We start from the raw sequence: 26,788 nt of genomic DNA, 5'->3' as shown, positions 1-26,788 counted from the left end.
GATTCTGAGCAAAGATGTGATGGGTCTTTTCTATGAAGGTCTGTGTTTGTGAAATAAGCAGTAATGTTTCTAAAGAGGATCAAACTCCTGGTTCCTTTCTGTGTGATTTAATGTAATTCTAGGTGAGATCTCTTTATGTTTTCTATGCATATTTTATCACAATACTGGTTTGACCATTGCTTGTTAAATGGTAAACCTAATGCTGCACTGATCTCTAGCTGCTCTTCAGAATCCTTCCTTGTCAACTCTTGCTTTCAGAAAGTAGTATTAAGCAGCAGAAGAGTTGCTGCAACTGCTTTTCTTGCAGAAAGCTCTTTGTCCCCAGTTTTTTTGCCTCACTAAAAGCTTATTGTGCAGTCTTGTATTAGTGTCCTAGGATTAAGTCTGGTTATCTTTACATGTGAAAAGTTTTTTCTTCAGAACCAGAGTTATTGTACTTTAGAAACAAGAGGAAATTTTGCCCGTTGTGGTTCACAGAATTCACACTTGAACCACATGCAGGGGGCAGCAGTATGTGCAACTTTTGATCATTGCATCACTTATTGTTTGAACCTTTGGTTCTTGCAGTGCTTGCACCATGTCCTAACAGCACAGGCACACCCTTCCATGAGCACTGATGTGTCGCTGAGAGTTAAACAAGAAATAATGCTAAAGTGCCTGTTGGCACACCGCAGAATGGAAGAACAGTTTCTTAATATGAACCAGCTGCAGAAGGTTTACTTTTTTGCCTCAGCCCTCTCTTTGGCAAAAAGCAGGAGCAGAGCTTCCTTTCTAAATGTCTCACTCCATCTGTGGTTATAGTAATGATCTGGGGAAGTAACAAGGAGTTTTTGGTGAGAAGTTTGTTAGAGCACATGTCTGCTGTCCACAGCTACATCATCTTTGTTACATCTGTACAACAGTGTGGAAGTCAATCTCAGCTGCTTTGCCTCTTGTTGAAGTTCCTTTGAAAAGGGATCTTCAGCCAGCATAGTAGTTTAATATGAGTAGTACCTGTAGCTTACCTAGGTAACTTATGCGTAGGGAATGCTATGGAGCTGATGGGTTTGGGTTTTTTCTTTTAGCTGAGTGTCACGTGCTGTGCAAAGTGTAGTTTGGATTTGTCAGGTGGAATCATTGAAGGAGTTGTTCTACTTACATCTAAACACATTCCTGTTTAGACACACTGTCACAAAGAGGCGCTTTTCTATATGAAATCTAAAGATGGAAGACTGTTCATGTTACAGTAATTTGTACAATTCTCTGAGTTTGTTGTTCACACAGTGTGAGCTGTGAATCAGTCATGCTTTTCAAGGATGAATGAATTTGAGACTGGGCTGTGGTTCTAAGTTCCTTCATGATTTCAACCTCAGGGTGTTAAAGGCAGTGCCAGCAGTTGCATAGTCCTAGTAGGCTCAAAAGGATCTAACCAATACAAGTACTGTAGGCAAACAGAGTTGGATCCTGACCTCAAACCATGTAACTCTTCTGAACAAACAGTACAAGCAAGTAAACCAAGTAACTGTTCTTCTTCTCCTCCATAAGCTGTGTTTTTTAAATATACTTTTTTTATTTTAATTAAGCAACAGAGTAAAAGCTCAGAAATATAAAGTAATCTGCAGGCTAGAGGTGTTTTAAGAGCAATTATTTGGAGGAGCTAAGTTGAATTTTCTGGGAAACATCTGCCTGGGTCAGGCTAGCAGCAGCGTGAGTAGGGATCCCAGGGTGCTGTGCATTTTGTAGACTACTGGAGCAGAGGAGGTTCTGGGGATGACAGAGAGCAACATCAGTCACTTTGTGGGCTTTTGTCAGGAATTTCTCTAGCAGAAGACTATTGAAATGCTTTCCAATCTAATTTTCCTAGTAAGAACTGAAGTGGTAGAGGAAGAAGTGGTACAGGAAATGTTGTCATAGCTCTGTTGCCTCTAAGGAAAACTCTTCATGTCCTGCATTACATTAATTTGCAGTGATTCATTAGTGCTGGTCTGTGAAATCTTCCCAAATGTGCTTGAGAGTCTAACCTGCCTCCAAATATTTAAGAATTACCAATTTCTTTAGGCAGGAGGGGAAAGAGATTATAGATCAGTTTTGGTTTTTTTTTTTTTTTTTCTGAGGAGATTGTTTTTATTAATGGCTTTTTTTCAATATTAAAATTCTCTGGCATCCATTAACTGGATATCCAGATACATAAATACCACTGGAACTCAGTGAACTAAGGGAAATTGCTTTGCAAGTGGAAAAATAGGTGCAACTAGCATTTGGTAGGATATAGGATTCAGACAGTGGTATTTATAGTAATTTATCAAGTAGCTTTTCAAATATTGGTGCATTATTTTAATTTTCTTCTGCTTTTTAATGCAATAATACACCACCTATATATATCTTTAATCTTGAAGCTTAATAGTAAGTTAGAAATTACTGGTCTTACACAGCATGACTGTTTCATAGTTTCCAAAATAGATTGGAACAGTTATTTTTGGCAATGGTGGCGTTAATGTTTGTTTTCATTTTTTAAATACTATTTGAGTACTAAAAGCTTGCCAGGTTTTCTTCCAATTCAGATTAGCCTTAGAACACTATTTCTCATTGCAAATATTGCATCTGCTGGATCTTGAGTATGCTTACTTACCTCACCAACCTTTTTTTCTTTTCTTTTTTTTAGGATGTAGATATGATGGATCAAAATGGAATGACACCTTTAATGTGGGCAGCTTACAGAACACATAGGTAATGCATGCAGTTTTGACTTTATCTTAGTGTTAACCAAGTGGCAGATAGTAGTGACTGGTTTGGGGAGTTTTTTGGAAGTTTTTTTTCCTGTTCTTTCCAGACTTGCCATTTTATCTTTCTTCATTTATAGTTATTGTGAATTCATCTCATTTGGTAGCTTGGCCCCACCCAGCCACTTTTTCACTCCTGCTAAGTGGGATGAGAAGGAGAATCAGGAGGGTAAAAATGAAAAAAACTCATGTGTTGCAATAAAGACAGTTGAATAGATAAAGCAAGATAAGGAATTCATTTGTTACTTCCCATCAGTAGGCAGAAGTTCAGCCATTTCCAGGTCAGCAGGGCTCTGTCACCTGTAACAGTTACTTGGCAAGGCAGATGCTGTAACTCTGAAATGTCCTCTGCTTTCTACTTCTCTTCCCCAGCTTTTATTGCTGAGCGTGCTGCCATGCAATGTTGGATATCTTGTTGGTCAGTTGGCATCAGCTGTCCCTGCTGTGTCCCCATCCAGCTTCCTGTGCACCCCTAGCCTGCTCACTGGCAGGGCAGCACGAGGAGCAGCAAAGGCCTTGACCCTGTGTCAGTGCTGCTCAGCAATAGCTAAAACATCCCTGTGTCATCAATACTGCTTTGGTCACAAATCCAAAACACAGCGCCATAGGAGCTGCTGTGGAGATTAACTTGATTGCAGCCAAACCCAGTACAATGACTTTTTCAGCAGAGAGAGTACTATGAAGAAGTGCTCACTAATTCTTCCTGAGGTGATGACTGGAAAAAGTGATAAAAATAACACTTCTCCAAAGAACAAATGTTTGAATTAGATTCCTGTTTGTAAGGGCCTATCTCTGTCTATTGTTGGAAGGAACACAAACTAGCTCTTACCAATACTTGCCATTGCCAACATTCACATCCTATTTTAGTTTCATCTTCTGGATTGTGAAGTGGAAACATAACATGTTTTGAACTTTCATTGTTTAAGTATATAATCGCGTGCATATTTTTACAAATCTGTTAGTAGTGTTAGATTCTGGTAAACACTAAGCTAACACATGTTTCTTGATATCCCAGAAAGAGCTGTTTTAGGGAGATCCTTTAAAGTCAACAGAATAGTGGTTGGTTTTGGTGGGAAGCGATTTTGAGTCATTCATAATTGGCAGCAAAAAACGTCACTTTGCTATTACATAGTGTACCTGATCAATGATCTTCATAGAAATTGAATGCATCAGCAGTAAGTTGGGATGTATTTGAGTTCATCTGTAGATCTAACAAGACTTTTCTTTTCTAGTGTGGATCCAACACGATTACTACTTACATTTAACGTGTCGGTTAATCTGGGAGACAAGTACCACAAAAACACAGCATTGCACTGGGCTGTGCTAGCAGGAAATACTACAGTTATTAGTCTTCTGTTAGAAGCTGGAGCTAATGTTGATGCTCAAAATATTAAGGTAAACGTTTGGTCTGGTTTAATTGTAAGTGGTTTGAGGCAGAAATAACAAAAGACTATGATAAATCTCAAGAATAGATTATTATTGTGGGTATAGTGGGATCATGAAGATGGAGCAAAGCAATGCCATGTCAATTGGCAGTTTTTTCCCTAACACTCATGCACAACCACTAGATTTGCATCATAAAAGATGCTCAAGTAAATTATTTAACAATGGTTATGTGTGAATATAGGGGAGTGGGGTGTGCAGTTAGACTGCATGTGTGAAGACTGGTGTATTTGGATGCAAAACTGGAAACCTGACCAAGTATCTTCTAGTGAAATTCTGGAATGGCGGTTGGAGTGAGATGTGAGACAATTCAGTCCTGTCCAGGGAGCTGACAAATGCCCTAGTGAGTCTCCCAGTGCCAATAAGCAAAATGGAGGCCTGAAAATGCCAGTAGAAGTCAAATAAGCTAATGGGCTCTTTTTATGCATGTGAACTTAACTTGCCTGATTACCAGAATTTCTGAACTATGAATCTAGATTCTGTACTAACAGAGCCCATCTCCAACATATATTAGACCAGCAAACAGCTCTTAGAATTTCTGCCATAGACTTGGAGTTTCTCCAGCCTTGGAAGGTGTGCCTTTGGAATGTGGTTTTGTCCATTACTTCCAGATACTCTGTATATCAAATTAGCTGCATTTTGCTACCCAAGCTGTTTCATCTGTGGTGTCAGAGCAGAATTCACTTTTAGAAAAAGAATTCTCTACTTAGTTTCTCTTCAAATATTTTCCACTTAAAGAGTGTTACAGACAGAATGGTTATGCTTCAAAACACAGCTGTAACTTATTTGTCATTTTGCCATTTTTCCTACTGATTAAGATGGCCGGGACCTATTTTGCTTGGCCACAAGGGATAGAAATACATATATAAAAAAAAGTATACATCAGTTATCTTGGAGAGCATGGAATAGCTTTTTTAAGGGAGCAGCCAAATGTTGCTGGCAGCTTTTTAGGTCCTGCATCCACTTCAGAATATCAGAAATGTTCATAGTCATATAGTCATGAAAGAAAACTCATTACAAGGAATCACCTTTATACACATTTAAAACAAATAATCTAGCCTCTTGCATGGACTGAGGTGAAGATATATTAATTATTCCTGGTCTGTGTGAAGGAGTTATGATTCTAGTCTCACTTCTTGTGTTGAAAAGCTATTTTCCTATGCCACCTATGGTAAAAAATTAAGGTATTTTTGTGGGGAAAAAAATCAGTATGTCATACCTTACTTGTTTTGACAGACTGATTAGTGTGACAAGAGTTCTAAAGTCATCACTGTACCTACATTTCTGGACTCTTATGAAATCTGTAACAAAAATTTCTGTGTTTGGCTATATGAAAAAGTATATGCTAGCCTGAAGTAGTTCATGGTCTTGCCTTCTTTATTGACAGACAGCAGCAGTCAGTAGAAAAATAGGTTTTTGAACCTGCTGGATCATGATATCTTTCCAGTCATGCCGGAAGATATGTGTCTGGTTTCACTGACCACTGCCTATCTTCTGAAGTCTAGGTTTCTTGCATGTTTTCTCATGTTTTTAGGATCTTCAGAGGATCAAAATCGTTTGAGCAATGGCAGTATGCCATACAGCCAGTGGCTTTATAATATATGCTGATTTAGGTGGTAGTAAATATATAGGAAATATAAACATTTGGTTGATTCTTAAAGGCCAGTAGAAACTCAGTTTGGTGCCCTTCTTTTGACTGTTCAGCAAGAGTTTTCTTTGAGCCAAAAACAAATTGAGTGTTTGGCTCATGTTTCCTCAGAAATAAAAGGAATTGTGAAAGGCTTCTTTCTGATGCAGTCAGTTCCAGATTTCTGGAGCACTATGTAGTGAAGTCCTTTTCTCAGATAGCACATGGAATTGATCAAGAATGGTGGTAAGACAGCTGAGATTAAAGAAATGCATTGGCTGAAAGCTGTTCATCTTCTTCAAATGATGAAGTGACTGAAATATGAGGTGTGAGCTTTGGCTTTATTGTTATCAGCTCTAGTCAGTCTGTGTTAGAAAGGCGCGTGCTGCTGGCTGCCTAGGCTTGGAACAAATTGGGACCAGTCATCTCAGTAAGGTGTTCGTTACTTTGCATGACAGTTTGTGAAGTATTTGAACAATAGCACTGCTATTACTACAGCAAAGCTTGATACAAGCAGTGAGTTAGTCCTGTTTAATTTACCCTCTTTTATTATACTGTGCAAGAAATTAATATTTTCCATTTGGTAGTAAGATACTTCTTTCATTTTTGAGAACTAGATTAATGTTAGAGTTGGAAGCTGTATTTCAGTAATCAAAGTAGAGTGGGTTTTTTGTTTGATTGTTTTTTTTTTCTTAAGGAAATTTTCTTGCCAGACCAGTAGGCAGATTGGACAGACGAGGATAGGATTTCCCAGGGAGCCGGGTTATCACTGGGGACTTGGGGAAAACTTGTAAATTTTATTTAAGTATGAGCAGAAACTCCTTTTTTTAGTAGAGAGATATAGAGACCTAAAAAAGCTCTTATGGCCTAAGAAAGATTAAAAAAAAAAAACCAAACTATAAGTGAATCATTTATTGAACTTTAAATGTAGTTTCTTGATTATGCAGTGTATCTTAGGCTTGTCCATGGAGGTCTACATGTACAGTTCCCTATTGTAATGACTCTTCAGATTACTTTTTCTATCTAAATACTTTACATATATATTACTGAAGCATTATTGCTTGCTGACAATTTTAAATGTGTTCCTAGATTAAGTTCCCCAATACTTTTTTAATTTTTAAGGAAGTCAACCATCAACTACTCCTGTAAAGACAAGGAAAATATTAAAATGGCCAGATGATGAGAAGCATAGTCAAAGATTTCTTTAAAGCTCCCTCAATTTTTTTATCTAGGCAGTTCCTAGGTGTCTCATGGCCCTCTAGTGGAAGGGATGCTCAGCTGGACCCCAAGACAACTTCAGGATTTACTTGGGAGATCAACTCCCAGAGGGGATTGCTTGTCCACAGGTAATCTTTACAGTCTGGATATATAAGGTGGTACTAAAACAGCCGCATCTCTGGAGTTTCCCAGATATTAGCAATCAAGGTGCTATTAAACCTGTATGAAACAGGCACCAATAGTTTGATTTCAGGCATTTCTGTTGAAAATTGAGTTAATTCAATCTGTTTTTTTAAACATCTGGCTAAATAACTTTGAAGCCAAGTTAAGTCAGAAGGTTATTCTTTTTTAGCTGATTTTTCTAGTTAAACTTCTCACACAGAAGGTGTGAAGCATCCTGTTAAGTAGCAAAAGGCTTCACCTCATAATTTATATTCTATGCTATTTACTCTCTTAAAGATTTGGAGTAAGATTTCAAAGGCAGAGATGACAGTTAAGTACTCAGTTCCCGTTGTCTTTCTGTGGGATGTAGGTAGCTAACTGCAGTTTTTAATCTTTGAAATCACTTTTGTCTATAGTAATTATTGCCCTTTCTGGGTAGTTTCAGTTTCTAGTACCTGTCTCACTTTTTTTTTAGGAGGGGGCCGAGCGATGGAGGATTCAGCCATTTTTCAAGCCTCCATGAATGATTTGTTTAGGAGGGGAGTTAACTCCAGTAGAAGAGAGGAAGAGTCAAATGCAAAACTGAAGCTGGAGGTACCTGCAATTGGTTGTCTCTTGCCTCCTCTATAATTTTAGACCAAGTCAATAACTTTTTCATTTAGCTCTCTTCCTAAATGTTTAAAAAGCAATAAAATCAAATCAGTTCGGTAGGCACCTTTGGTCCCTGTATCTTTCACTCTGTGTTTCTCTTTGGCTTCATCTGTCAGTCCTTTCTGAAATTATGGAAATAAAAACATGAGCCATTGCTGGCTTAGCACCCAAACTGAAATGAACCTAAGAACATTAGGCTTGTAGAAAAAAAAATCCTAGAAACATACCATAATATTAGTAACTTCAGTCTGCCAAGAGGCAGAGAATTGACTAAGAAGTCAGGCTTTAGACTTGGGAGAGTTTCCATGATCCAGTGGGTCACAAGTTCTTATTCTTTGCTTGATTTCTGCTGCCTGTCAATAGCTGAGGGGGAAGCACAGTCCTTCATTTACAGACTAGTAAACTTTGCGTAGAATAGTGGAACATAGATTTGTTCTCTGCCAAAGGCAACGGTTATTACTGTCAGAACATACATTTTGTCAGAATCATACATTTAATATGCAACTTGTCCACACTTGTATAGTTATGATAGGGTGAAAAACCAAAAGGAATGACTGATGTCAAGTAAGCTGAAGAGTAAAAAGTATGCCAGAATGTAGCTAAACTGTGTGTTAAAATGTGTTAGTTTTAACAGCCAATCTTCTGTTTCAAAAGTGCTCCAAATGCATTTTATTTTAAATTGGATGTTTCCCACATTTATACTCTTGACAGGGGGAATCACCACTTGATCTTGCAAAACAAAGGAAGAACGTGTGGATGATCAATCATCTACAAGAAGCAAGACAGGCAAAGGGGTATGATAGTCCATCCTTTCTGAGAAAGCTAAAAGCAGATAAGGTAAGTAGTAGCATAACACTTGTGTAAATCAATCTTACGGCTGCTCTTGGTTTGGGGACCTGTGTGTTTGTTTAAAAGAAGTTCAGGACTGTGGTTTCCCCACATTTCAGCTTTAAGGAATGTCTTCGTATTATGACTAAAGTGACTGCAAAAGGGAAAAAAGTGCTTTATTTAGGGTAGGAGGAAATAAAACCCTAAGCTTCCATACACATACTTTTAGGTTTTGTGCTAAGTAAAAGAAAGTGTTAGGAAAGTATTGTGTAGTCATGTATTGTTGGGGTTAGCCAAGATGTTCCAAAACTGACTCTTGGGTAGCTGAGGAAAGAAGCATTTTGGGTATCCTGAACTCTGATCTCCTCTCTAATTATGTATTGTTTCTTGTTACGGTGTTGAATGAAAGAAGCAGTCAGTCTTAGCAGTATAAAGTAATAAGTGAATCTCTAATGTGGAGGCCTTTTGCTTCTCAGAGTATTTTTTAATACTGCAGATAGGAAGAGGCCATAAATGAGGGTGTAAGGGTTAACATACTGCTCTAGCATGAGGAACTGTCCTACCTATTGTTTGATTAAAAAGACTTAATTTTACTTTTTAGTATCCATCAACACTCAGACAGAGTGTTGTGCTGGATATTAAAAGTTGCTACCACTGATATAATTTTTTGAATAAAGATACATTGCATCAAGATGCTCAAAGTACTGCTACAGTCTGGGCTTTAACCCTGTGGTACTGTAACAGTGCTGTGATTATTGACCTGAAGTGGTTCATACATTTCATTGACACTGTACTTCAATGATTTGGAAAGAGTTCAGTGCTCTCATCCAGCCAGAGTTGTGTCCACACAGTGTAAGACAAAAAAGGTCCAATCTTTATTCATACATGCTTCAGTATGGCTTAAAAACTGCAGTTACATGAGTAATAAAACTTTACTGACATTGTCATATGCTGTGTGGCACTTCATACACTTATGGATTTATTAAAAAGAGCTAATGTTTCCTTGATTCTAGATTAGCAGCAAAGTCTCTAGAAGACAATTCTAAAACCAAGTTATTGATTTGTAGTATAGTTTTAGGAAGGTTTATTTTCCTTCAAATTCATTGGAGGTGTGTAAAGACAAGAAATGAGGAAAATATGTGAAGATTTATCCCTCACTGTCAAGCTTCCTGAACATTTAAGTTTTCATGACTGTCCTGTTTATTATACAATCTGTTCCTGAAAACAGAGTTACTTACTGGTGTTTGTTTCTATATAGGAATTCCGTCAGAAGGTGATGCTGGGAACTCCTTTCCTAGTTATTTGGCTGGTTGGGTTTATAGCAGACCTAGACATTGATTCTTGGCTCATTAAAGGGCTGATGTATGGTGGCGTTTGGGCTATGGTACAGTTTCTTTCAAAGTAAGTGTTTTACTGGGACACTGTCTGTTTGGTGTGCATGTAAGAAGTATTTTGCTGGCATCTTTATTGGATAGATAACCTTAAATTTCCATTTGTTGTAATTGGTCTTTATTTCTGCAAAAGATCTTGCGCAACTATAGTTCCTGTGATGCTGTGTTGTCTTGTGAAACCTGAAATTTATCTTGGGTTAATACTGCTGAGCTAAGAGAAGCTAACAGCAGAACAGAAATTCAGTCATTATCCAGAGGGGGGTGCTGAATGTCTGTCTACAAAGAGTTACCAGCATGAATATTGCAGAGAGCAGGCAATGGGAAAGTTACTATAAAGTAAAAAAGACAATGTGCAAGTGTACCATTAAAACTGTTTTATTTCAATAATTTAAATGCACAAAGGCACCTAAAGAGATTTATAGAGAGAAATTAAGTCAGAATCAGATTTTGAAGCTTTTGTTGTTCTGGAAATAAGTGACTAAAGAAAAAAGCTGCTTTCTAATAGTGTTTTTTGGACATCTTGTTACCTGGTCATAAAGACTTTTAGTTGTATTTATGGTTGCTTTAAATGTCTGTAAATGTACCTACAAATACACGCACACAAACACACACACACACCTGTAGTCATATTCCAGTGGATTTTCAAGAGCTGTAGACTACATCATCTCTCCTTTGCTTTTCATTATCATGTGCTGCCAGGATAGGAGTACTTGATGTATCCCCATGCTTAGGAGCTTTCTGCTTTTCTGGGGTTGGATGTCACATTTATTTAGAACCATTTGCTTCTCTTTTCTTTCTGTATAAAGAGGAAAATATATCTGCTCCTTAAACCAAGTTCAGAAGATTTTAGTGAACTTAGTAGATCGGGAGGGAAGTGGAAGGTTATCGAGCATTTCTAGGATCTTGGAGATGATCTGTTTGGTATTTTTGTCACCTCTCAGGCTTTGCAATATACTGGTCTTCTCCCACAAAAAAACATATTTCTCATTTGTCAAATTTGCAACTGTGCCTCCTACAGAAAGGAAGGACAAGATTTCTTCTAATCTCTCAAAACTTGTGTTTATATTTTTGGCCTAACTGACATGAGTTCAGGATTTTTATTATTTTTATTTTATTATAGAAATATAATTACAAAAATTTATTTTTATTTTCTGTTACCTGTTGCTTAATATTTAGTATAAATAATTTTTAAAATGTTTTACACAGAGCCCAGGTTTGAATTAAACTTGTGCTGTTATTCTAATAGTGTTTTCTTTCCCTATAGAATTTTAGCTAATCTGCTTAGCTGTGTTTTGCTCCCTTCTTTCGCACACACAAAAATGCACAGAAGTCACTGAAGGGAAGATTACTGCAGAGTAACTACTGTGTGTTCAAATATATATTCACTTATTATTCATCAGATGAGCTCATGTTCCTTACAGGGTTTTCTCCAAAGACCTAAGGAACTTCCACTAGAGAAGAGAGATACTGTAAGGGAGTTAAGAAGTGAAATGGAAACTACTCCCTGCACACATTTGTCTGTGGCAGCCCTGAGGGAATCACCAGCACAAAAAGCAAAATAGATCAATATCAGGATGTTTAGGCAGATAATGCAGAAATTTTATTTCAGGGAGGTTACTTGTTTAGAGTACTGTTTTCCATGGGTTTTGTAGCAATTTGTTTTTGAATATGGAGTAGCCTAGTTATTCACCTAGTTTGTCTCACTGTATGCAACTTCATTCAGAAGAGTCTTTAAAATGCAAAAGTGTAAGAAAGTCAAAATACTTCTGATGGCTTAATTTTTTTTTAATTAATGTAGCAGTATTTTTTCTTAGAACTTAGCATGTATAGTGATAGATGGGAAATTAATTAGTCTGGATTTTTTTTCAACTTTATATTGGCAGCTGTAGCAGAAGCAAAATATTGAATAATTTGAAATATTTCAAGTATATAGGCTGATAACACCAAAGTCTCTTAAGCTTTTTTCTTAATGATGTTATTTTAACATGCAGTTTTCATTGTATATTTTTCCAAAATGTCTTTAGCACTGGAATCTCAAAACTTAATATAGTTTGCAACCACTGTTCATGTTGCTAAGAATCTCACAGGTTCCTGACTGCTTGCACAGTGTAGTTTTAGCATGAGTATTTACTCATTCTGCCTGTCTTGGCAGGTTGAAAAAAGGAATTTCTTGTGAACTTTGAACAGAAAAGTGGGAAAATGTATGTATGGCATATTTTGCAAAATTCCATATAGTACATGTTGTAATAGGAAATGTTTTCCTGAAGCAGTAGTTCAGGATGTACATTTTATAAATCAAAACTTACCGTGTGACATTGTTCCTATATTACAGGTCTTTCTTTGATCACTCCATGCACAGTGCACTGCCTCTTGGAATATATTTGGCAACAAAATTCTGGATGTATGTGACGTGGTTCTTCTGGTTTTGGAATGATATCCTTTTTGGTGTACAGTAGTATTTTTTTCATGTTCATAGTATGAGGCATTACACAGCTATATCCTGCATATAACACTAAGCTAATAATAATTTTTACAAGGGAATCACCACTAAACATTGCTATCTGTATTAATATTAATTATTTTTTTGCTTTAAAAATGTGCATAGTATTGCTGTGCTTTGGTAAGTAAAAGATTTTCCTCAAAATCTACTTAGAATACTCTGCAGAATTTCCTGTGCTTTACCAACTTCTTATGCGGGGGAATTATTAGCAACTTTGTAAAATATTCTCTTGCTGTGAAGGGACACAATGTAATTGACTACATTTTTTAGACACTGTTTTGAAAAGCAGTCGGCTTTCATGGTCTGTATCAATTACAGTGAAATTGGTTTCATAGTTAGATCTTCCTAAAGATTTTGGAAATTCCATTAAAGTTTGTACAAACTTAAGATACATTTGATAACTATATTTTCAGTTATTCTGAAAATGTGTATATTGACAATACTAGATTATAGAGATTCAGCATATTGCTATATTTTTGTGGTTTTGATTGTCTGTCTAGATATGAATTTCCCTTACTCATGGAGGTAGAAGTTGAGTCAGAGTTCAGTGGGGAATGTTAGTTTTCCATAGCAAGGAAATAGATTCAAACTTTTAAACAGCTTTCTTGGGTACTGTAATTTCAGTAGCCAAGAAAACAAAGTAGAGATTCGATGTTTAATATAGTTCTTACAGTTGTAATTGTGAGGCTTTTATCCTGAATCTCATATTTCATTCATATATCTACTAACTTGCTTAGATTTTTATTTCTGTTATTCATTCTGATTAAATAGCTTGAAGTTTGGGGGGTTTTTTTTGTTTGTTTGTTTTTTGGGTTTTTTTGTGTTTTGTTTTTTGTGGTTTTTTTTGTCATAGAATAATCTTAATTGTTCACTAGAAGTATAGACAATTACCCTAATAAAACCTGACTCCAGAATGTCAATAAACTACTGTCCTACTTCTGTCCCAAGCTGCTGTCTCACAACCTTTGCAACAGTCTTTTTGTACAGAGAAATAGTGGTCTAAGACCTTCAGTTGCTAATTACTTTCATTAGAGCTGACACAATTCTGTGACAAGCAGTTTTAGAGACCAAGTGCTTGAGGCCATCTTCCTTTAATTGGTGATTTTAAATTGGAAGTCCTTGTAATAAGATTCCAAATTCATTCTTCTTCTGGAAAATAGCCCTGTAACTTTATTGTAAAAATGAAGTTGCATGCTGCCTTTATTTTATAGAATCAGGCATAGCATTGTGGTTGGATAAAGAATTCCTGGTTTTTTACAGCTTTATATGATTGCTTACAGCAGACTAGAGTGCTACTTTACACTTTGTTGTGTTCAAGTGATAAAACCTGTCCTGGTAGTTTTCACAAATTCTGACTGTCTTTTGCTTGGGGGAGAGAATTTATAACCTTAAACGACTATCAGGAACTGCCTTACTGGAACTTTATATTATAAATAGCATAAAGATCTTAATTGCTGCAAGTGCAACTTTAATACTTAGGTATTTAAAGATCATCAACTCTTGTGTGTTTAATCCTAATGGGATAGAAAAGGGCAGTTGATGCAATGTATCATAAAGAAAAATAAAACCAAGAACTTGCAGTGCATTTTTTTGAATTTCAGTGTGGTCACATGAAAAATAGAACTCTAAATTCTAATGTTTAATCATGTTTCTTTCAAAAAGCCAGTATTGAAAATGCACTGAACTTTTTGTAGATGTTTCCATTCTGTTCGATTTTTCTCAGCTGCTTATGAGGCTGGTATATTTGATAAAGTAGAAATCGTATTCTTGCAGGGAATGAGGAATATGACATGTGTATTTTTGAGTCTATATATGAGATTATGGTCCTATGCCTCCCTGCCAGTGTTTTGCTGCATCCCTGTAACTATATTTTGCTTGTAACAGAGGATACTTATATCTTGCCACATCAGTGTATTCTAGTTTTCTAGTGTTTGCAGAGTAGGAGCGAAAACGCCCTCAAAAATCCTACACACTAAGTCACTATGTTTTAATTTAGTTTTGTTTTTAAAAAGTATTTAAAATTACACTTTTAATAACGTGAGACTAGAATTTCACATTTTGTTCTTTTCATTAGTATTTATAGGTATAACATTCTCTTGTGTCCTGTAAATGTCCTGCCAAGATTATACCTCAGTTGTTCATGCAGTCTTTTCAGTTCCAGATGAACAAATACTGCTCATTATGTCAAAAGGTTCTTACAATGCTCTGTTTTTCCAAAATGTCAGAGTAACCCAAACTATTCACAGTATTTTTTTCTTCTGCTTGTATTTGGTGCAAATGGGAGTGTGCAGTTTTAATTAAGCAAGCTTTTATGGCTATCGCATCCTTTCTGCAGTGCTGAGATTTTGAGATTATATAAGGCAATTTGTGTTTCTAAAAGCAATTTACCATTGATTAATACTGTATTGATTATCTTATTAGGAAGGAATTTTATGATTATCTTACAAAGGAAACAAACATTGCACACTTTTTCAATGGGTCATAATTTTAAAACTGGGTGTAAGAGAATTCATGATGATTTTAATACTTTCTCAAAGCTATACAATTGTCTAGGATTTAAAAAACTGCAACAAGCTAATTGGTACAGTTAAGCAGTTTAAAAAACTTTTATTACCAAAATTAGTTTCAGGAAAAGAGCAAGAATTCTTAATGCAGAAAAAAAGAAGTCAGCAGCCATTTTTCTACAGGAACCAAAGACCCCAGAAATCCAAACTCTGGGCCCAGCTGTCCAGAGCTTCGGTTCCCGTGTCTAAATACTTTTTCTAAAGTTAAAAAAAAAAGTTTAGAAAAAAAATGCAGTGCTGAGGAGATAGGCTAACTGAATTAATTTGTAAGCTAAGGGATTCTTTTATGTTAGCTAGAAATGGAGATAGAGGGCTTTTGCAGAGCTTCAGTTAATTAAAACTGATTTTGTCTAATAAATGCCTAGTCAAATGAGGCTTCTCATGTAGCTAGCTGCTGTTACCTGCCTGGACCCTTAGATCCAGATGTACAGCTGTTGTGAATTGGGGATTTGGAGCATCTTTCTTATAAGGAAAGGCTGAGGGAGTTGGGCCTGTTGAGACTCAAGAGATGACTGAGAGGGGACTTCATCAATGTCTATGAGAGTCTGAAGGGAGGCTGTCAGAGAATGTTTCCAGGCTCTTCCTAATTGTGCTAAGCAGTAGGACAAGGGGCAGTGGGCAGAAACTGATGCACAGGAAGTTCCACCTGAATATGAAAAGGAGCTTCTTTACTGTGAAGGTGAGCATGCACTGGAACAGATTGCCCAGGGAGGTTGTGGAGTCTCTCCTCAGTGTTCCAGAGCAGTCTGGACACAATCCTGTGCTGTGTGCTCTGGTATGACCCTGCTTGAGTGGGAAGGTTGGACCAGATGACCCACTGTGGTTTCTTCCAGCCTGGAAGAGACCCATTCTGACCCATTCTGTGATGCTGTGAATTGGCAGGTTGATTAGCATATATTTGATCTCTGACACCTTACACTGGCTGCAGATTTTTCTGTGCAGGAGAAAAAGGTTTTTGGGTAGCGAAAGGGCACGTCTGGGTCTATCATGTGCATTTTGGCTTGATTTCAGACTTATGTGAATTCAGACCTCATAGCAGGAAGCTGCATGTGTTTGGGGCCTTTTAAATAGACTACAGTTCACAATGAAAAATTAACTTATCCCATGTTTACCTGACTTAGGGGTTGTGTGGTGCTTGTTTGATTTTAATTTTCATTTTTATGAGATGGTCTTTTTCATTACAATTCCTGGAATAATTTTTGGCGTCTTTACTTGTTCTAATAATTAAAGAATATTGATCAGGACTAAAAGTAGGAAGTGTTTGGTGGGTGTTTCTGCTTTGTCTCTCAGTGAAACTGGGGAAACTGCAAAAAAGAGAAGCAAATTGGTGGTAAGGCAGGAGGTGTAAATGACTGGTATATTATGCATTTTGCAGCCTTTGATAATACAGTAATGTACTTTTTCCTTGTGTAGCTGTAAATGAGAATGTTAACACAAAATGAGACACTCTTTCTAGAGAACCAATTCCCTACTCTACTCTGAAGCTATTGCAGACCTACAAGAATTTCTTACATGTGAAGAGTTTTGAGAGATGTCTGTGATGCAAGTTGCTAAGATCCCTTTCAAAGTAGACTTCAGAAGGGAGTTCAGTATGATTTTAGATACCTCTAGTGCAGGCATCTGTACTGAAGTTTAAACACTCTTCACAGCCAGTGACAAAAAATAGCCACTTGTAAGGCTCTGCTTCTCTTACATGATTTAAATATCTTGATACATGGGACATGGCTTTTTTTCCTTCCTGATGTCTGTGAAGGCATACTAAGTGATTTAAAGTAGGTGAGATGAATCCTACACCTGAAGTTGTTTACCTACATCACATGCTGGAAATACCCTGAAGAAAACTTTGAAATTCTCATGTAGTCTCCCAGCTGCAGCACAGAAGTCCCTTATCTGCCACAATTTACATTGTCAGCATTGCACTCATCTGACACCACCATGATAAAAGGACAGGGAAAACAGGTTCTGTGGGGTGTCTCTTACGTTCTCTCTGTATTTGAGGGAGTAAAATGGGGGGGGGGGAATCCATTGAGACAATGAACTGCTGCTTTGTTACAGGTTATTCAAATTTAAGTTAGCAGAAAAACAATTCCACAGCATTAAGGTCATAAAAACCCTCTTAGTCTTTTCTCACATCTTCTTTAAAAGTCTAGACATGACGTATAGTATTTAGAAATGGGTCATAAAATTGGTTCCAGTTGTACCTTTATTGTTTGTACCTTTATATGTACCTGATTAAGATACATTTAATGGAAAACCAGTTTTCACTGCTGTAAAAAACCCAGCAATTATTTTACCATTCTAAAGAAAATGTAACCTCTCTCTAGCTAAGCAGTTCAGTTGCACCAGCTTATTCTTGGCAGCAGATAGCTTTAGGAAAAAGTAGGAAGAAGTTGGATTGTGTAAATTTTCAAGTCAGAGCTTTTCATGTCTAATGTATAAAATAGAGCTGGGAGTGTTTAGGTTATAGTATGTTTTTTCCCCCGTATAGACTTGCAGGAAGCATCTTGTTACTGGAAAGATTAATTGCCTTTAGTAAGTTGATATTAACATTCTGCTATATAAGCTACATTATTGACATTTTAATTTAGCTTGCCAATATTTTTTTATTTGAAATTCACAGCCAATTTCTTGTCCCAACAGGAGGAAAACAAAAATTATTTTTGATACACTTCACATGAACAATGAGATTTCCTTAGCATTTCAGCAGTCAAAAAGAGGGTTTGCATTTCTGGGTTCTTTTACATCGAAGCTATTTAGATCTGAATGTATCTAAGTTTCTCAAAATACAGTGTAATTTGGGGGTGTAGTGTTTTCTGCCTGAGTACTAGGTGTCTTTTTTATTTGAATAATGCTGTAGAGGCTTCTGCCACCACAGATTTGTCAAGTAGGATATCTTCTGGCAGTTATAACTGCCAGTGACAGCAGGTGTCTTCTGTCAGTTTTGTCAGCTCTTTTGTAGGTTAATGCAAATAAATAATTTTCCTTTTGTGGAAGAGAAACATCTTAAGTATTTGGTTTTTCAACATCACTAATGTTAATGTTCTAATTCTCTGAAGAAATGTCAAGTGCTGTAAGACTAGCATGTTACATGGCAAGACATTGAATGCAGGAAATGTATTTTAAAACAAATGGCTATTTTCTGTCTTTATGGTAAGTGATTTTATAAACACTTCTGGAGAATAATAAATCTTGTGGTTTTTTAAGTATTAGACATATTAGTATGTTAAAAATAACTTTCAGTGGTGCAGAATATGTGTATTGCCTCATTACAGGTCCAGGATTCAGACACTACCTTTCTTGGAGATAAGTGGTGTTGGGACATGATTGCCGTGCAACAGTGGCCATTGCAGCAAAATTCCTTCTATGGCCAGAAACAGCCTGTCCTGTGATATCACAGGAATGTCAAGTCACTGTAGACACAGGCAATCAAATGTCTGTCCTATAAATAGAGCTCCAAAATGTTTATTCTGAAAACAGGAAATAGTTATTAAGAAGATAAATTTCATGGGATTTAATTTAATTAAAAGGGAAAACAGTTTCAAAAACTGAACTATTGTTATTCATCCTTTAGAAGGATAAATGCTTTAGAAATAACTTACAGAACAAACATTCTTAAAGTGAGTTTTGGAGGTCAAGCATGGAAAATGCTGAGTACCAAGCTAGTTCTTACAGCAGTGCTGAATTTTGTTAATCTGAAGACAGTGACTCAAGGGAATTAGTAAAATTTAAATTTAGTTAAATTTAGTTTCAGGATTATCAGTGAGAATGTTCAAGAGGAAATTCAGTTTTACACTTGAGATTCCTTGACTGTAATTGACACATCTCAATTTTTTCTCAAATGTCTGTCCTATAAATAGAGCTCCAAAATGTTTATTCTGAAAACAGGAAATAGTTATTAAGAAGATAAATTTCATGGGATTTAATTTAATTAAAAGGGAAAACAGTTTCAAAAACTGAACTATTGTTATTCATCCTTTAGAAGGATAAATGCTTTAGAAATAACTTACAGAACAAACATTCTTAAAGTGAGTTTTGGAGGTCAAGCATGGAAAATGCTGAGTACCAAGCTAGTTCTTACAGCAGTGCTGAATTTTGTTAATCTGAAGACAGTGACTCAAGGGAATTAGTAAAATTTAAATTTAGTTAAATTTAGTTTCAGGATTATCAGTGAGAATGTTCAAGAGGAAATTCAGTTGTACACTTGAGATTCCTTGACTGTAATTGACACATCTCAATTTTTTCTTTATACATCTTCCATTCCTTGCTAATAGTGTTGCACTTTTCTACAATTTTGGAAAGTCCTGGAAATCTGATCCAGGAATCATCAAAGCCACGGAAGAACAAAAGAAAAAGGTAAAACCAACAGATAGGAACTTGTTCTTCAACAGCCTTCCATCAGCTGATCAGAGTATTCAGTTTACTGTTCAGTACATTACATTTCAGTAGTTTGTATAAAAAAAAGTTTAAAATGTTGAAGAGTCTTCCAGATCTATTTTTTTACCTCTGGAATGTATTTCAAGTCTTAACTGGTGTGAAATTGCATATTAGTCATTTTGAGTAGCACAGTAAAATTGTAACTTGAATTTTCAATATTAAAAATTTGACAGGCAGTTAAGTGAAAAAGGAAATGTGAAGTTTCAGACTTTTGCCATACTGAAACAAATTGGCCATTATGGGAAAGGTGTTAGTTAATTTTATGAAAACTTTCCAGACTTCTGAGCACCTCTAATTTTCTTTACCTTTCTATCTAAAAGTATTAGACTGACAAACATTTTGAGGCTAAAACAGCCAAAACCCCAGGCAGTTTGGGGTGGGCTTTTATTTTGGCATAGAAGTCAGAGAAAATATGGGTGATCTAATGATAGCTAAGACATTGTATCATTATTAGCATCTCATATTTTTATTTTTAATTAAGTGCATTGTTCTCAGCAGCCAAAATGAGCATTGAATATGCCAAAATTATACAAGCAGGAAAACCGTTTTGTTTTGTTTAAGTTTCCTAGAAGCCAACATTCCACCGAAAATGAACTTTGAGCTTCTACGTCATGGTTATTTGTAAAAAGGGCTGTGTGGATCAAGATCAGACCACTTGGAGTTGTGTCCTTATGTAGGAATGAAAATATAATAGCCATTAAAAGGATGGTGTCGATGAAATAATTTGTGTGTTCTGCAATAGGCTATAGCTGAGTTCTTAGTCAATATGCAGATTTGGATTTACTCTGAAAATTCCATTTCTGTTACTGCCAGTTTGTCAAAGTAAATTCCCAACTAAATTCTCCTTCTTCAACTGGACTACATTAAGTGGAGTAGTCAGCTATGTCACTTTGGATTGGATTCAGCAAATTGTAGAAATATGCAGTTTATTTGATCTACTTGCTTAAGTAGGCGAGTGTGGTTCCAAAAGCCTCATTGAACAGGGTAGGAATTGCAAAATGCAACTTCTTGAGGCAGATGCATATGGCTGTGAATGTTTTGTATTTTTTACATTGCAGCTAGCCACATGGTAAAGTGTTTTGTTACCAGGGATATGAACCACTGTAGGACATGTGTGGCCTTCATGCAGCGTAGCACTTCCTAACATTTTCATAATTTGTCTTCAAGTATTTAATGCTGAGTTAGCCTTTAGCTTTGAAGTAACTAAGTAAGAAAATTCTTTTCATTTCAGATGAACATGTTAATTATGTTTAGAAATGTGTAGTAAGCAACAATTTCAGATATTTGTTGTTTTAATATGTCATGTCCTTCATTCTGTGTTACAAAATAATCCAAACCACTCTTTAAAGCAAGTGAAGGAATAAATGAATAAAATATTCCTGTAGTTCAAAAGCATAGAAGGTAGACAAAGGTTTACAAAGCACAATGATGTGGATCTAACTGAGGTGATCCTGGGTCTGCACAAGACTTATATTTAAAAGCTCTTCATCTGCTCTTGTTCAGTTCTGTTCTCCTGAGGTTTGCGGTTTTGCTTGTGGACAATACTGAACTCCAGTGTTGAGTGTCAGACCATGCACATGTGTTTTTGCATCCTTTTGTTAGTCTGTAGTGTAGTGTTATACTCCCACTGAAGTCAGAGGGACTCATAATGAAGTTGTCCAGGGTATCAAAAGTCATACCAGCAGCACTGAAATCACAGTAGGTGACTAGGAATAAGTATAAAATAGAAATAATTTAGAAGTAAATATGCATATTGGTTTAATAAGGTAGATTCAAAATCAGTTTCATCCAAATTGAATTTGTCCCTGTGTTGTAGAAAGAACCCAAAATAAAGGGTTCACAGCCACAGGTCTGAAAATGCTTGTTACCATTTGTTTATATGCTAAATTCTTATTTTTATTTTTCCTGCAGACAATAGTAGAACTTGCAGAGACAGGAAGTCTGGACCTCAGCATATTCTGCAGTACCTGCTTGGTAGTATATTTTTTGATCAATTTCACTGTGTATTTTTGGTTTTTCCTATAGTGCTAAGCCAAAATTAGTGTTCCTGTAATGAACACGTATTTGACCTTATTGCAGTTTCAAAGGCAGAATTTATTTGTACTCTTTAATCTAAGCAGTGTTTTCAGTACATTATATGTACACAAAAATAATGCAACAGTGAGAGGAAAAAATTATCACTGTGGAAATAACTTGCCAGTGTCAAAATTCATGTATCCAGTATGTCTAGCAGGTGGGTTGGTTATACACCTAACAAGTTACAAAAATCACATGTGACATTCCACTACCTCCATAACTTGAAGTAAAATCATGTTGTTTTTTTGTACAATATTTTTTCAAAGATTAAGTGTGTTTCTCTATCTGGCAATAGTTAGGAGTAGGGGGAAAAAATCTTAACTTTGTAAAGCAAATATAACTTGCTTTTTGTTTGGAAGTTAACTAGCAGATAGAAAATGGTCAAGCATATCAGTGTTAACACTGCAAAGCTCTGATATATTTGGAACATGAATGATGTTTAAATCTCCAAATGTGCAGCTGGAAAATTATATACAGATGTGACACTAAAAATTATGTGTGTGTATGTACATACATATTTGAGACCACTTCTTTCAAGACGTAACCTTTCAAGAAAAATTTTTGGGAGTAATTTAGCATTTTAAGTTCCATTGAATTCTGCTTGTTGAGTGATATTTCTGTCTTAAGAAAATAACCTGAAAAGTTTGTTAGAGCTTGGTTATGAATGATGCAAAATCATGGGACTCAAGTTCATTCTGTATTTTCATTGTTAAAAGCTGAAATGAGGCTGGCTATACAAAGCTCAATAGCTGGAGGTGATAGAAGAACTTTGTATGAGAAAAACAATTCTTTGTATAAGAGAAAAAAAGTGAAAATCATTTCAGTGCAGTTGTATGGATATGTAGATTAAGCTGAATAGCTAGGATTGCCTTAAGAATTAGCTTCAAGTTTGAAGTTCTCTGAGGAATTAACAATAGCACAATCAATGTACATTGAAATTGAGGGTTTGTGTTTTCTTCTATTTAGAATACATCAGGGTAACTTGCTTTTCTAAGCAAATGTTTGTTATCTATTACAGATACGGAAGCCAGTGAGGTCCAAACACTGCGGTGTTTGCAATCGATGTATAGCGAAGTTTGATCACCACTGCCCGTGGGTGGGCAACTGTGTAGGTGAGGAATTTGCTGAAATGCTCTGCAAGGTCTTGCCTGTTCTCATTTCACAGTGGAAGAGACTTGGCTTCTTAAGAAAAGCTTTTCAATATTGAGCTCAATTCCTTTTCTGTGTGTGATTCTCTGCATTATTCTCATTTGTATTGTCTATTATATACACAAACTGCAACACCCGTCCTCAGAATTGTTCTATGTCTAATTCAGTTTGCTACATATGTATTTTATTTGGCATAAAGTTTAGTAATGAAAAGATGCAGAGCTTAACTGCTAAAAACACATGTCCCAATTCCACAACTGATTATTATCCATTACCTAAGATGAAAATTTTCATTTTGACCAATAATAATCAGTAACTTATTGGTAAAGTATACGTATTTAAAGTTGCTATGATTACACAAGTTAGATACAGAGCAACTTCCTTTTGAGGTATTCTCCTCTTTTTAACCATCCAGGTTGTCTTTTGTTCTCCCCAGTGATTATGAAAGGAATGGATATGGAACAGAAATAAAGTCTCTAAATGCTGCTATTTCCAGTCATACTTTTTGAGAAACTTATTTGAAAACCATTATTATGCAGGGGGCACTGAAGACCTCTCAGCTAGGAAATTAGTGCAGCTTGCTTCACATGTTTAATATTTTAGGACACAAGCAGAGGTAGCCTTAATCTTGGGGAGGAGTTAAGACCTGGATTCACTGACAGTTGACAGTTTCATAAATGCTTCATTGTAGTCCTTTCAAATAGATATAAGAATGAATAATCAGAGTCGTTTGGTCTGAAAAATCAAGGGTAAAATAGTCGATCCTGGCATTTAAATTGTAACAGAACATCTCTAGTCTTACTGAGATCAACTTATATCACCCCCTTCTGTTTTGTTTCCTACAGGTGTAACTATCTGAGATATGTTTGGTTTATATTTTAGATATTTTACAATGAAAAAATAAGAAATTTTTTAGTTCAGACAGGCAGGGGAGCATGGGCTCAGGTTTTACAAGAGTACTGAGGAGTACAGGTCAGTGGGACAGAAAGGTCCAGTATTTTAATCAGTAACTGGAAAAAAACCCAAAAAACAAATGAGGGAGGAAAGACCTTAGTTTGTGTGTATTGAGAGAGTGTATGAGTGATGGGATTAGAGTAGGTGGGTGTTTTTAAATCACAGTGATGATGGAAAAGTATAATCTGTTTTATAGTGGTGATATACAGAGTGGGGTAACGGGATGTAGAAATAAACCTTCGGGCCCTTGAAAGTATGCTGAGAAAAAGCACTGGAAATCACAGTATGGGAGCTGGAGCTGAACTGGGGGGAGTGATGTCTAACAGCCTTATATGGCTTCTCTGTCTCAGATTGGTACGTGGTCACTCTAAGCATGGGATTGCAATACAGAATCCATTCTTAAAACAGCATTTGTGGTATGTTTGCCAAAAAGGGAAACATGAATCATGCCTTTCTGGAAAGGTGGAATTTGAATGTGTGTGGAATGTGTTAAAAGGACAAGAATGTTGCTAAAGATAGGAGTGAGAAATCTTGTAAGAGTGTTTATAGACACTCTGAAATAAATCTTTTGGGGATAAAACTTGGCACATAAAGAGACCTCGAATATTTTTACCATTTTTAAGAGGCTGACAAAAAGTGGAGACTATTTGAAAAATACATGAATTGGCAACCAGGGCAGATTGTTTTCCTCAAAGCTTTGGTTAAAACACAGCAAGCAAATCTCTGGAAGTGATTGTATTTATCTTCTAAATGGAGTATCGAAATAGCATTATGTTTTTCTAGAGTTTTTTTTAGATTTTATTTTAACTGCAGAGGATGACTCTATTCCTGCCAGTCCAGGAGGCAGCTGTACAGCACAGTACTGTGTTTTGCCTCATCTTATTCAAAATACAGTTTCTCCAGTTCCTTTTTTTCACATTTTTCTTCTTTTTAAACTGCGATCAAGATTGTACTATTTCATTTATAGTTTGAAATGTTACACCCATGTTTTTACCTCACACATACGGATTTCCTGTTATGCAGAATTTGGTTTAGTATCATTAAAGATGTTGCTGAGAGAAGCATCCCTTCAGATGCCTCTCAGATGGACTTCTAGGCCATGTTTAACTTCTTTATAGAATGTCTTTTATGAAACTTAACAGTTCTGAAATTTAGAATGCAAATGAAAGTGATACCTTAGGGACATTCCCAACACTTTCTCATATGCCCTTAGGTGATAAAAGGCAATATTACAACATAATTTTGTGTTTTCAGGAACTTGTTTGATTTTCAAAGAACTGTCTTGTGTTTAGTCTAGCTTGTGTTATATGTATGTTTTTCCTCATCTCTTATTTATGCAGTCTTTCAGCTCACTTGCTAAAAGCACTTGATTATTTTCTGCCTCCAGAGGATGCTCTTGTTTTAGCAGGGAAAACATTTGACATAATAAAGAAGTAAATGCTGTGCTGGTAAATGATGACAGCCAAATCTTTTGTAGCCCATTATCATCTCTGTGGGTTTAGTTTACAGCCTGGAGCTGTTGGAAGGTTGCAACATTGGACATATTTTACAAACAGAAGGAAGGCTGAGTGCTTCAGAATTATGATGTACTCTCGTAAGAGGCATATTTTTAGCTCGACTACTGTTAAAAATAGATCAGTCATCTAGTAACTGAGTTTTCTTGAATTAGAATTATGTCTAAAGCAGAGTCCTTTTTATCCCATTCATTGTTATAGCTAGTTCTTAGGCCTTGTCTGTTCAGTTACAGGTATTTGTTTTACAAGTTTTACTAGATAGCTTATTTTTAGCTAGCTTCATCAGGCATCCAGACATAAGATATAAGTTAGCTTATTATCTAGGAAGGTTGTATATTTTTTCATATTTCTGTTACTTTTGAGAAAGCGAACTCTGTAGTTTGATAATTTTTCAGTGGCTTTAAAAAAATACTTATTTATGTGTAATTCTTGGCTGTTAAAAGCTCTTCAACAGCTGTTACCAGCTTTTCTCTAAATATTGTCTAACAATAATTTTATTAGTTCATGAAAGAGGTTACAAATTAGTTAATTGCAGTTGTAACATGACAGAAAATTAAAGAAAAGTTGCTTTGTTGTCTGAGAAATAAAAGAAAAATCATAAGTAAACCAGCTCATTTCACAGTCTTGAAGTTGTAGGGGCTTAATATTGTAGCATAATGTTTCTATATAAGATAATAAGCAGTACTTCTAAGGAAGCAATTAAACTTTTTGGTGTAATGTTGTCCTTCTGCTGCTGAAAGTGTAGTAATTTGGTCCCTGTTGTGCAACTTTAGGAGCAGGGAACCATCGCTATTTTATGGGATACCTGTTCTTCCTGCTTTTTATGATCTGCTGGATGATCTATGGATGTATCTCTTGTGAGTAAATGTGATTTTCTGGCTTTTTTTTTAATTGCTTCTAAAAGCTTTATCTCCTCATATGGATTTTTATAGATCTTTGCATTATCATAGTTTTGGGTATTTTTATCCTGGAATTGAACTGCACATTAATATTTGATTATATTGGGTATTTTAATTTAGAAGATGTTTTTCTTGTTCTAAATCTTTTTTTCTTCATCACAGACAAGTATGTGCATGTGTCATGTTTCAAGGAGTTGGGAAAGCAAGAGAGAGCAAGTAAAGCTCAGAATTCTGGCACTTACCTTATTTAATTCTGGCACTTATTTAATTTAACGCATTCTAATGTGGGCATTATATGTTGCTGTAAAACAAACATACCCTAAATCTTCGTATATTTTTTGACTTTTTATTTTCCTCTAGACTGGGGTTTCCACTGTGAGACAAGTTACACAAAGGATGGATTTTGGACCTACGTTACACAGATTGCTACCTGTTCTCCCTGGATGTTTTGGATGTTTCTAAACAGTGTGTTTCACTTCATGTGGGTGGCTGTGTTACTCATGTGTCAGATGTATCAGGTATGGAAGAGCACCTCACTCATAATGCTGTGTCTTGGGAGTGACATAAGAATGTCAAATAGTTCTATCATTTAAATTTTCATGTTCATTGTGCTAGACCA

The 26,788-nt window shown here is 36.0% G+C and overlaps 1 protein-coding gene across 3 annotated transcripts in view; it reads left to right on the top strand.

Annotated features, from left to right (window-relative positions):
- ZDHHC17 (zinc finger DHHC-type palmitoyltransferase 17) overlaps positions 1 to 26,788 on the top strand; it is a 64,719-nt gene that overhangs the window by 32,076 nt on the left and 5,855 nt on the right. For all 3 annotated transcript variants that reach the window (XR_005953183.1, XM_041411225.1, XM_041411226.1), the window contains exons 6-15: positions 2,642 to 2,706; positions 3,992 to 4,154; positions 8,572 to 8,697; positions 9,947 to 10,089; positions 12,412 to 12,512; positions 19,372 to 19,496; positions 21,489 to 21,551; positions 22,672 to 22,765; positions 26,044 to 26,127; positions 26,530 to 26,687. Coding sequence is in view for 2 of the 3 variants with exons in the window: in XM_041411225.1 (XP_041267159.1) it covers positions 2,642 to 2,706; positions 3,992 to 4,154; positions 8,572 to 8,697; positions 9,947 to 10,089; positions 12,412 to 12,512; positions 19,372 to 19,496; positions 21,489 to 21,551; positions 22,672 to 22,765; positions 26,044 to 26,127; positions 26,530 to 26,687 (1,122 nt within the window). In the remaining variant the exon portion in view is untranslated. The remainder of the gene's footprint in view (positions 1 to 2,641; positions 2,707 to 3,991; positions 4,155 to 8,571; positions 8,698 to 9,946; positions 10,090 to 12,411; positions 12,513 to 19,371; positions 19,497 to 21,488; positions 21,552 to 22,671; positions 22,766 to 26,043; positions 26,128 to 26,529; positions 26,688 to 26,788) is intronic.

Source organism: Onychostruthus taczanowskii, unplaced genomic scaffold, assembly GCF_017590055.1.
Source record: "Onychostruthus taczanowskii isolate IOZ18803 unplaced genomic scaffold, ASM1759005v1 scaffold35, whole genome shotgun sequence".
In the NCBI taxonomy this organism is placed as follows: Eukaryota; Metazoa; Chordata; class Aves; order Passeriformes; family Passeridae; genus Onychostruthus; species Onychostruthus taczanowskii.
This window is presented reverse-complemented; position numbering and strand designations above follow the sequence as displayed.